Source organism: Camelina sativa, chromosome 5 (assembly GCF_000633955.1).
Source record: "Camelina sativa cultivar DH55 chromosome 5, Cs, whole genome shotgun sequence".
Taxonomy (NCBI): domain Eukaryota; kingdom Viridiplantae; phylum Streptophyta; class Magnoliopsida; order Brassicales; family Brassicaceae; genus Camelina; species Camelina sativa.
Window position 1 is genome coordinate 13,405,770 of NC_025689.1, and position 12,584 is coordinate 13,418,353.

The 12,584-nt window shown below is 29.8% G+C and overlaps 1 protein-coding gene and 1 pseudogene across 1 annotated transcript in view; both read right to left on the bottom strand.

Annotated features, from left to right (window-relative positions):
- Nucleotides 1,022–2,076, bottom strand: LOC104786797 (annotated as a pseudogene).
- The window catches only part of LOC104789229 (probable LRR receptor-like serine/threonine-protein kinase At2g28960), a 7,535-nt gene continuing 2,231 nt past the window's right edge, over nucleotides 7,281–12,584 (bottom strand). Inside the window, exons 4-13 of the mRNA XM_010514959.2 lie at nucleotides 11,856–11,991; nucleotides 11,696–11,767; nucleotides 9,334–9,405; nucleotides 9,156–9,233; nucleotides 8,933–9,087; nucleotides 8,636–8,850; nucleotides 8,405–8,531; nucleotides 8,182–8,247; nucleotides 7,828–8,017; nucleotides 7,281–7,746 (exon numbers count right to left, since the gene is read on the bottom strand). Of these exons, the coding sequence (XP_010513261.2) occupies nucleotides 7,338–7,746; nucleotides 7,828–8,017; nucleotides 8,182–8,247; nucleotides 8,405–8,531; nucleotides 8,636–8,850; nucleotides 8,933–9,087; nucleotides 9,156–9,233; nucleotides 9,334–9,405; nucleotides 11,696–11,767; nucleotides 11,856–11,991 (1,520 nt within the window). The 3' untranslated portion in view covers nucleotides 7,281–7,337. The remainder of the gene's footprint in view (nucleotides 7,747–7,827; nucleotides 8,018–8,181; nucleotides 8,248–8,404; nucleotides 8,532–8,635; nucleotides 8,851–8,932; nucleotides 9,088–9,155; nucleotides 9,234–9,333; nucleotides 9,406–11,695; nucleotides 11,768–11,855; nucleotides 11,992–12,584) is intronic.

Here is a 12,584-nt window from a genome sequence, read left to right on the forward strand (position 1 = left end):
CGGCGCGACCCTAGCGGATGTGTGATGACGGAGTGATGGCGCGACCCAAGCGGATGTGTGATGACGGAATGATGGCGTGACCCAAGCGGATGTGTGATGACGGAGTGATGGCGCGACCCGAGCGGATGTGTGATGACGGAGTGATGGCGCGACTCGAGACAGCCTGGCTCCAAAGTCTCCTAAATACCTGAAATACTCCAAAATGCACGATGTATGCGAAGATAATGCAAGAACTACCTAAATATGAAAAGTGTACAAAAGAGAGTAGAAATTCATGCAAAACAATTAGTTATCCTAACTAGATGCGTGACAAAAACATGCTTAGCAGAGACCAAATATAGACATATCAGAGCACGTCTAGAATTGTGTGTAAACAAAAATGCAAACACAAAAAAAATCAATGGTATAAAAAATTACCTAATACATATCATTTATTAATTTTGTGGACAATTCCCACAAATATCACTAAAGTGATACTTTTTTTTTCAAAAATACCATTATAAGTTTTTTTTCCAAAAATATCACAAAACTTAAACTTGATTTTCAACTTTAAAAAGTATAATTTAAAACCTAGTCTCTAGAAACTATACCCTAGGTCTAAAATAGTTAATCCAATTTTAAATTTTAATTTTTTGAAAATCAATTTTTGTGTTTGTGGTATTTTTGGAAACCAAAAGTATTGGTGGTATTTTTGAAAATTATACTTATCATGATTTTTTTTGGAAAAAAAACTTAGAAATGTGGTATTTTGAAGATTATCTAGTATTTTTAACAAAATAGTACTATATTATATATTTTTTAAGCAATGAAATACAACCAATAGTTCATGCATTTTGGTTGACAATTGTTCTTGCATCTTGTTCATAAATTCTCAATTCAGTTTCCTCTTATTCCAATCAAATGAAGCAGAAGACTGTTTTACATAGAGTGCATCTGTTGCAAAATTAATTCAAACAAAATATTAAGAAGCCAAATATATCCTACTTTTTTTTATTTTATTTTTTTCGGCAAATCAAATATATTATATCATTAAGAGTTTTACAAAATACATGAATCATTCTTATACAACCATTGACACAAATAAAGGAAATTAACTTAATTTCGGTAAAAGAGTGGAATTGACCATGCTTGCCAATCGGAAGCCTTATAGGCTAACAGAAAAATCTGTTATATCCCTCCTTCACATACTCGTAATTGGCTATCATCGTATAGACGAAACTCCAAAATGCTTTTCGCATTACTTTTGTTAAAATAAAAAAACAGAATTATTGCTTCAAATGACTCTTGTGTTTTGAAACTCAATACGATATGCTGAAATCGCCTTACGCAACGTTGCCAATTAATGATCATGAACGCCCTTTTCGCAGAAGTAGAATTTTCCAACCGAGGGAAAGAGATGACAGCACTATCACAAACACCCGCCGTCCTTTGCCTTCCCATCACGCTCACATCTCGTTTGGGTTTAGGTTTATACCAAAGACAAATGAATTTAATAAAATAAAGAATCCGTATCGGTAGAAGAAAGACTTCCGTCCATGAAAAGTGATCACCATCACCATTCTCAAAGAAAGTTTCCACCTTGGATGTAGAACTATATATTCCACAACTTATGAAATGTTTCAACCAGGGTAATAAGAAAGCATCACGTTGATCACCATCATCTGACATCGTTATTGTAAGATCTCGAATTTTGATTCCATCAAGTTGACTGATTCCTCCATTGATTTCAGGATCAAAAACCCATGTAGAACCTCCATACCATTGGGTAAGAGGACATTCACCGGTTAATACCCGGAAACTCCACCGGTAGCGAGCGAACACTCCGGAATCAAACTTTCTATAAAGAAAGACATCACGATTCCTTTGAATCGACATTATATGGAAGGAACAACAATTGATATGAGATAAATCTGTTATAGTGATTAGTGAAATTCCAATGAACTGACAGATGAACCAAATCAAGGATGGATCCAATGACGCGGCCGGAGTCTGTTTACTAGATGACGGACTCAGTCCCTGAAACACCATCGACGCGAAGAGGCAACTTGCGTGGATTTGATAATCTTGATTTGCCATTTTAATTACTCAAAATCTAAAACTGTACAGTACTTAGATGAAGTACAAACAACTGATTAAAGCAAGCAACGGTGGCCGACGCCGGAGAAGCCGACGCCGGCCAAATGCACTGAAAAAGAGAGTTTTGCTATGAAGCGGTGGTATGGGGAAAATCGCCTATGGCGAGAGAGAAAAAACAGTTAAAAAAAAAATCCGCTTAAATTTTGTCAAATATATCCTACTATATTAATTGAGAAGTACAAATATGAAACTAACCTTAAAATGTGTAAAACATTACATTCAGTTGCCATTAGAAAAAAATAATTAAGCTAAATTAACTAATTTAAATAAATATAATTAAATTAAAAATAAAAAAACACTCACATATCAAATTTTAAAAAATCTAAAAAAAATATTTTCTCTCTCTAATAAATTATGGACAAAATTACTAATTATTTTTTTTTAAATATATAAACCAATCAGAATTTTAAAAACTAAGATTTTATATACAAGTATACAATACAATTATTTTTAATAACTAAATTCAAAAATTTTGTTATGATTTCAAATTATGATTCTCCTATCATCTTTATTTTATTTTATTTACAAATTGTTTAGAACTTTCATATAATACTTATAATTAATAAAATGCATATTTTTTCTGCATATGTTGTGATTTGAATTTTTTAAAACGAAGATATATTACTAAATGTATGAAAATGTGTTTTTTAATTTCTACATTGGTAAAACTAAATTTATAGAAATTAATAATTTTTATTTACTCATAATTATAATATTAAAATTACTATTTTATATTTCACAAAATATGATGCAAATACAACAAATAAACAATATAATACTGTAATAATACCTCAAAAAAAAAAATATAATATTCTAAAATAATTAGTATTCATATAGACTAATAGACTTACATAACAATTAAAAATAAATATTATCTCAAACAAAATAATTTTTTTTAAAATAAAACAATAATTTTAATTATTATATTATAATTTTTTTTTAAATGTTGATCTGTGCTTTAAGCACGAGATATATCCTAGTAACTAATTATAACACAGAATAATTGTCGCAACCGCTATCCCAGTTCAGATTACCGTATATGAAGAATTCGAGCTTTAATGCATACATGACACAACCAACCAACTCATTAAAAATGATACTGTCAGATATTGGCGGAAATTTTACTTATTGGGGAGGAGCAATCATATATATGCTTGACTTACTTTGTATTAATACAACTTTTTATGCATAATAAACCTAAATTTTCTTTTCAGTAATTTAGTCTTTAGATCTAAACTTTTTTTAAAAAAGCCTTGGATTAAGATATTGAATATATCATGGAAAGATTTTTTATCTTTTTATCTGTATATCCCTTATCTTTTATTTGTGTCTTTACATTATGTTGTTTTTTTTTGCTTTGTCTTTCTGCTCTATTACGGTGCGTGTAATATCTTCAAGTTTTTGACCATCGCCTATCGGCCTTAATCAGACAAAGTAGTTAAGAACAATAAATATTATACAATACTTAGAATAGTATATCTTATATAATATGAGAAGGTTTTTCTTTGCTAAGAAGATGACACTTGGCCTATTATCTATCTAATACATGTACATTTTTGTTGTTTGGACCTAATTAACTAAATTCATTTATACTTTGGACCTAATTTACTAAAAGCCCATAAAACAAAAAAAAAAACTCTTAACATTTCCTTCTTCCCTTCTTCAATTAGACCCTTCCAATCTAAACCCACCATTTATTAGTTTGTGGTTTCATCCTAGAAACAATCTGATTATAGGTTATTTTGACATTATAAAAATATGTTTCAATCTTATGTATAATTCACAGCAAGAACAGATTCTAAATTATGTAAAAATTTATTTATGGGTTTCCATCTTATAAATGATTCATAAGCAAGAAAGGAATCTAAATTATGTTAGATTGTAGATGTTTACGTGTTCTCAAAATTCTCTTATAAATTCATAAATTTTGAGTCAAATTTTAATTTCTGAGTATCCATTATTGGGTTTAGTTTATGGAGTTTAATCCTATATAATCTAATGGTGGGATGTTTTATGTAAGTAATTTGATAATTGCTTACTTATTTATTCCCATTAGATATTACCAATTTGTTTTCCATAATATTAGAATTCAATCAGTTTTCCATAAAATTAAATTTGAGTCCCTAATTGCTCTCATTTTAAGAGATTTTTTCAGTCATGATTATTTAATTTCAGTCATTAGGTTCCTATTAAGAATTATATTATTTTTATATATTATAATATGAGAAGGTTTTTCTCAACTTTTGCTAAGAAGATGACACTTGGCCTATTATCTATCTAATACATGTACATTTTTGTTGTTTGGACCTAATTAACTAAATTCATTTATACTTTGGACCTAATTTACTAAAAGCCCATAAAACAAAAAAAAAAACTCTTAACATTTCCTTCTTCCCTTCTTCAATTAGACCCTTCCAATCTAAACCCACCATTTATTAGTTTGTGGTTTCATCCTAGAAACAATCTGATTATAGGTTATTTTGACATTATAAAAATATGTTTCAATCTTATGTATAATTCACAGCAAGAACAGATTCTAAATTATGTAAAAATTTATTTATGGGTTTCCATCTTATAAATGATTCATAAGCAAGAAAGGAATCTAAATTATGTTAGATTGTAGATGTTTACGTGTTCTCAAAATTCTCTTATAAATTCATAAATTTTGAGTCAAATTTTAATTTCTGAGTATCCATTATTGGGTTTAGTTTATGGAGTTTAATCCTATATAATCTAATGGTGGGATGTTTTATGTAAGTAATTTGATAATTGCTTACTTATTTATTCCCATTAGATATTACCAATTTGTTTTCCATAATATTAGAATTCAATCAGTTTTCCATAAAATTAAATTTGAGTCCCTAATTGCTCTCATTTTAAGAGATTTTTTCAGTCATGATTATTTAATTTCAGTCATTAGGTTCCTATGAAGAATTATATTATTTTTATATATTTTCCATATTTCAATAGGTATTCTTGAATAATTTTAAATATTTTTTTGCAGGTTATCATGTTTATTGTTTGCATTAAAAATGCATCAGAAAAATATAATGTGAGAATGTTTGACAAATTTACTTATTCATTAGAGTGTTTATGTATGTATTTCCTAATCTCCATGGACCAGTCCGGCAATTTTGGATGACCTATGCCACTTTGTTTTTAAGAAACCATTTTCATTATCGTAAATAAAATAATAAGAATAGTAATATAAAAAATTATTTTCATAAGATAGTTTCTAAGTCCATAAACCGAAATATGTTCGTTTTGCTTGCTCACATTTTTTTGTCTTTTCAATGTTTTCATATTCATTTAAACATTTACACAAATTGGATATATCTACATGAAAAATATGTTTTTCTTATAGAAAACTTGAACTTATAAAAAAAAGCTAATAATAACTGAACTTATAATTTTATTTTTTTCTACACAAAAGAAAAAAAAACTTTTGGTCTAAAGTATGCTCCAAAAAATTTGATGCCATAATGCTTGGCTCCATTTGCTTACCATATGGATTGGGCCTCGGTCCGGGCCTTGAACCATATTTTATATTTACTCTAGGGTTATCGTGTTTGTTGGTTATATTAATACTACTACATCATGAAAAAATGAACTATCATGATTTAATATATTCAACATCACTACAAGAAATATGCGTATTTTTAGCACACAAAAAAACGCTATCATTTCGTTTCGATAGCGATTTTGTAAATGTTGTCTTTGTCGGAGCCATCTTAGAGGGTGCACATACAATATCATTTTTTCCTTTGCTATTATTTGTCTCTCTATAATAGTGCATTATTATCGCTATATTAAGATTATTAGTAGCATTTTAAAATTGCTATATTATAATTAACAGTGTATAAAGTAGACTAAAACTTCTTCTTATAAGACGATGCATATGAGTCTCTCCATTGTAAATTTAGTTTATGATGTTACTATCATATGCTCAAAAAATCATGTTGTTAAGATTGTGATGTCTTTTTATATCATAGCATGATATGAGTTGCATTTTTCTATATCAATTAATTTGACTTCTATAGTTGTGACTTGTGAGTAATATATGCTAATTGTATATTGGTATCATTTCTTAGGAATCTTAGTATCAAATAGCTTTAGATTAACCATCTTAAAAATAAAAGATCAACAAATATTCTCATAACATTTTTCACTTTCACATATAATATTTTACTTCCTAAGACACTTTTTTATTATGACATTTGATATTATAATCTTCTGCGGTTTTTCTTCTAAGTAGCTACGAGAAAATAAATATTTGTTTTATTCAATTGCATTATGACAAAGCTAAAAAGACAGATCTAAACAATCATTTCGGCGATGGAACAAAACTATTGCATTTTTATACTACACCAAAACTTAGAGTAATTTTTTATAACTTTATTTACTTGGATTCATTTTCATTATTAAAATTTCGTAAAAGAAATTTTAATTTGTATTAGAATGTATAAAGAATAAATTATATTGAGGGATGTGATTGCATTTTTTACCTCACCAAAAATTAGCTGGTAAAATATATTTATTAAGTTCATTGTTGTTTACCTAAATTTCATATTTAGATTGTATTCATGTAAGTTATTTTCCAAAATTTTCATGTTTTTGTAGATGTCAGTGGTAATATAATTTGTGCAAACGCAAGAAAGAAAATAAAAAGATGGAGAATGCTTAATATGTCTTGAAAGTCTAAAGGGAGAAAAAACCATAAACACACTACTATGTAATCAAAAATTTCTCTACATGTTGAAATACTCTAATACTACATATAAAAGGAAAATTTAAGTACCACTAAACAAAAGAACCCAAAAAATATTGAAATGATCAGTATATTTTAAAAATCATTAAAATAACAATTGCTGAGTAAACAAATAAAAGAATTATAATATCCAAATTACTAAAATTCAAAAACAATGTAAGCTAAATCCATGCGTAACACGGAATGACTTCTAGTTGTCTATAATATAAACATGCAAGATATAGAATAGTATTTTATAATCACTTCAATCATGCATGCAAGAGGAAAATGTAGTAAAAAATTTCCATCACACAATATTTTAAAAGAAAAGAACTGAGATAAACGATGATGGAAAGATATAAAATCTATTGCACCAACTCCAAGAGAATACTTTTTGTGTTTTTTTATAATGTGCAATTACAAACTTTGATACAAAGGGACTCCGCGGAAGTTGTTAGCGTGGAACAGGGGTTACCCCTCCTGCAAACTGCATGCTCGGTTCAAAAGAACTTTTTGATTCCATCTCTGTTGTACCTCCTTTCCTTGAATTCTCAGATACGAGACATTCTTTTAATTCATTAACAACGTGAGACATGGTTGGTCTCCCCAAAGAAGAAGGATTCACGCATGCTACTGCGAGTTCAATAAATTTCCAAATAGAGCTGGAGTCATAATCCCCTGCGAGACTTGGATCCACAATATTTTCAATGCCTCTATTGGTAAGCATAAAACCAACCCATTCTGCAATGTGAGGTTTTTCACGGTTTTGATCTATCACAGACTGGGTTGTGATTATTTCCAATAACACGATCCCAAAGCTGTAAACGTCACTCTTCTCAGTCAACCAATTTGTTTGGTTATATCTGAAAGAAAAAGATAGAAATGTTCTCAAAAGGGGATGGAAGATAATTTTTAGTTACATTTTTGTTGCGTGTAAAACTTACTCGGGGTCAAGATATCCCGGGGTGCCAGCAACGATTGTTGTCATATGTGTTTCATTCCCGGTTGGAAATGATCTAGCAAGCCCAAAATCAACAAGTTTAGCTTGGAAGTTCTCGTCGATAAGTATGTTTGTAGTCTTGACATCTCTATGAATCATTGGTGGTCTGCATCCTGTATGTAAGTACTCTAGTCCTGTCAACAAAAATTAATTTATGGTTAGATGATAGTTAAAAGTTCATTCAAGCGCTCGGAAGGGACAGTGAATAACTATACTAAGTCAGTTATTAATTTTTTTTTCATTAAAGAAAAAAGGAAAGAAGAAGACATAAAGCATATATAGATGATGAGGAACGAACCTTGTGCAATGTCTGTTGCGATGTTAAGTCTATTTTCCCAGCTCAGAGTGGCGCCACCACGTTCTCCTATACACACCATCACTTAATTATATCATCCTTCAATTTTTTTTTTTTTTAGTTTCTTCTTAGAGCAGAATTATATTATCCTTATATATTAACATAAGTAACATCAAAATATGACAAGGGATGATAGTTTAACAGAAATGGACATATTCAAAATTACCTGACAAATGTTGTTTTAAATCTCCGTTGGTTGTGTACTCATAGACTAGAGCTAAGTGGTCTTCTTCGAAACAATATCCAACAAGACTTACCAAATTTACATGGTGAACCCTCAGAAGCAGCTCCACCTGATATTCAACAATGAACCATGTGAACACATAAGCAAGGCCCATATTGTCCTCAAAATAACTCATGTTTTGTTGAGAAAGAAGACAATTTGCCCCTAGTCTACCTCTTCCTTAAATTGCTTGTGGCCTTGAGTTGGTGACTGAGAGAGCAGTTTTACAGCTACTTTTTCAGTATCACTCAAGGAACCATGATAGACGATTCCAAACCCTCCTTCCCCAATAACTCTTTGAAAGTTATTTGTTATGGCTTCAACCTCTGGATATGTAAACCTCCTTTTCTTCGTTAAAATTGATGACTTAAATGGTTGATTATTTCGAGCTACAGAGACAACAATACAACCAAACGCCGTGAGATTTTAGAGGCTTTATGTATGCGCTCATGATAAAGATCCATAAAGTACCTTTCTGCGTTCCTTTTCTTTTGAAAACAAAAAAGAGAACCAACAGAGCCACAATAAGTACCAATCCAACAATCGACGCACCAACTGGTATAAGAATACTCTTGTTTTTAATTTTGCAGAAATCATCCACGCAAAGCTTTGGGTTTTCGTCCATCCTACAGACCACATGTGTCACTTAAAATTTTGAGAGAGCGAGCTATGGGGAAAAAGGTGAAAATCGTACATCAACTGTAGCCCATTTTTTTTCCTGTCAAGAAGGACTTGAGGAACCCGGCCTTTGAGTTTGTTCCAACTTAGGTTTCTACAGAAAATTGAAGTTCAATTAAGAAATCAGCTCAATTATATGCTACAAAGTTATAAGACAGTTTATAATGTTTCTTCTGCTTCCTGAAAAAACTTACATGATCAACAACGACTTCATGGTGGCTAGGTATTCGGGCACACTTCCAGACAGACTGTTATTTGATAAATCCCTACCGTTTGAAAACATATTAGAAGTTATTTCAATTATGTCTTAAAAGTATAGTAGAAATCTGTATCTGGTTTTTGAAATTTTAGTTTTTAGTAACAAATGAGAAAAAATGACAAAAAATGAAAAAAATATATATATATCTATATTTTCATTTTTGAAATATATTTTGGTTTATGCCCTTTAAATTTTTCTTATTCAATTTGTTTTATTTACAACATTAACCCCTCACGATTTTCGTAAAATAACATTTCGTAAAAACTCAATTAATGGAACTATTTAAATCGACCTAATTTGATATGTTTATTGCCATAAATAGCTTGACAACATCTATACATTTCAATTTTCCAAAAAAAATTCTATGCATTAAATTTTTGATCCCATAAAAATCTCCAAACCTATTTTAATAGATCTTTAGAGACTGTATGATCTCTTAAATTTAAATGACACAGCCGAATTTGAGTAACAAATGATTACAATCGCAATAATTTTTATAATGTCAATAAAGTTCATAAAAACGAGAACCCAACTTTAAAAACTCAATAATCGGGTATATTTAACTTAAGCATCAAGAAATATATTTAATATAGTATATAACACGTTAAGAAACTGAATATTATTCTGCGATAATGTTATCAACTCAAATAGGAAAACACTAAAATCTTTCTTTTATTGCTACAGATCATAAATTCCTTGCTCATCAAGCATTTTCCATGTATAAATATCAACTTCACAAACGAAACACAAAACCCACAACCAAAACCACTAATATGACGGTTTTGAAACACGGGTTAAACCACTAATATGACGGTTTGTTGTTATATGGCGGGACATGTTATAAACACGATGGTTTGAATTAACATTAATATAAATATAAAATATATTTAATTCGGTTTTGAAACACGGGTTAAATCTTCATTTAATATATGGTCAATACCACTAATATAAGAATATTAGACATATTAAATCAGGGTAATTTAACTAAAATTTTGTAAAACAATTAAATCATTGGTAAAATTAGGCATGTCAATTAGGGCCAAAGCCCGCGGGCTGGCCCGACCTGGCCCTGAAAAATAGCGGGTTCGGGCTTAAATATATATGTCCAGAAAAAATCGGGCCTTTTGGGCTCAGCCCGTTTGGACTATAGGGTTTTTCGGGTTTAGCCCGACCGGGCTCGGGCCAGCCCGAAAAGCCCTTTAACAAATATATTTGTACTTTTTTGTTAACATTTTTGTTTGATTGCAATATTTGATTAATAATTTATTGTAATTAAAGTTTTAAACTCTAATCCTAGTTTTTATATTTACTTAATAACCATACTTAATACTTTTAAAAATTTATCTATGATATTTTATATGAATTATATATTAGTTTATTTGGTTAAAGTATCGAAATTTTGTTTAGTCTTAAACTTTTTATTTTAAATTAAGTTGGTTGTAATGAATATAGATGAGTTATTAATTTTTTGATTGATTTTTTTATAGTGCACCTTCAAACACTGTTGTTTAAGGCTTATAAGTTTGAATTTTTTATCGGTAAGATAAGCCCGAAAAAGCCCGAAAAGCCCTATAGCCTTGTTAGGGCCGGGCTCGGGCTTTGAAATATAGGCTCGGAAATATTTTGGGCCGAGCCGGGCCGGGCTCAAACATATGCGCGATTTACGGGTTTCGGGCCGGGCCGGACCGGGCCAGCCCGATTGACACCCCTAGGTAAAATTGTGATTTAATCTGATAATAGCTTATAAATTACATATTTATGTATTTATTTCCCTTATTATTGTTCTAATAATTGAAAATCCAAACAAAATTATTATTTAACTAAACAAAATAAACTAAATATAAAAAACAAATAAAAAATAAAATTTTCTTTTTTATTTTTAAATTGTTCCGCGGTGTACCGTAGGTTAAAATCTAGTTCATGTTGACGGATCCAAAATAAACTATGCCGTATATCAGACATATCTTAATCCGAACCAAAATTGATCTGACCTGAAATTTGTTTAATAGATTAATGAAAGTACTATTTTACTAAGTATATTTATGTTTTAAAATACTATTTACGTTTTTATTTATTGATTTTTGTTAAGAAATATTAAGCTGAAAAATAAATGTTTAGAAGATTATGTTTCCATTGAAATAAAAAAATCATTGCAAAATATTGTAATTAACTCTAGTTTGATGTTTGGTTACATGGATAGTACAGATTGATAAAGCCATAAAGGATCAAATAAACATAACAAAATTATAATTCTAATCGCCTCTAATCAAATCAACATAAAGGATCGAGATACTCACAGTCTCTGTAGTTGAGTCAAATTTTGGAAGCTAGGAACTATGACCCCACTCAATGCTTTTGATGATAAGTCTCTGAATATATGAGCGTGTAAAAATAGTAATATTTTAAAATACTTCAAGCTGCAAAGCAGCAAAGGTATGGTAGAGAGAGTGATCTTACAAGGAAATGATTCTTGGGGGAGTAGTATAGTTGCATTCTACATATTTCCATTTCCATTGTTCTGGGAGGCAAGGATCTCCTTCCCAACTAATTATGTTCAATCGATAGGCGGCTTGAATATTCTTGAGAGCAGCAACTGGAATAGAGGTTCAAAAGCCAATGTGTTATTAGGCAAAAAAAAAAAAAGTGGTTCATTTTATTTGGATGCTAGCATGACATGGCGAAATCTATTTTGCTGCTCAAGATGATAATTTATTTTTGCTCGTTTTAGAAGAAGTCTCAGTTTTGGATTGGCGAAATCTTGACATGTCAACTTTAGCTATGTTACAATTGGAATGACTGATTCATGTCCATTATATTATTACTAGTAAGTAACTCAAACAACTATATGAAGAAACAACTATATATATATATATGTAATGTTAATGTAGTTTAGTAAACTTTGTTAGTGCGAAAAAAAAGTTATATCACATAAAATTATTATAGTAAAAAAATTAAACTATTGGAGATGAATACCAGAAAGCAGAAACTTGTGTTCCATTCTCATTATTTTGATTATCACATGTATATTGCAAGTTTTGTATCTTCATGTTTTCGTATTCTTTTATTTTCTATTTCCTTATTATATGCAAAAACCTAATTTGTACCATTATAATTTTTTTACTTGTGTAATTTAAGATATATATTGAAAATTGTACGAGTATGCAAAAAAAAAAAAAAAAAAAAAAA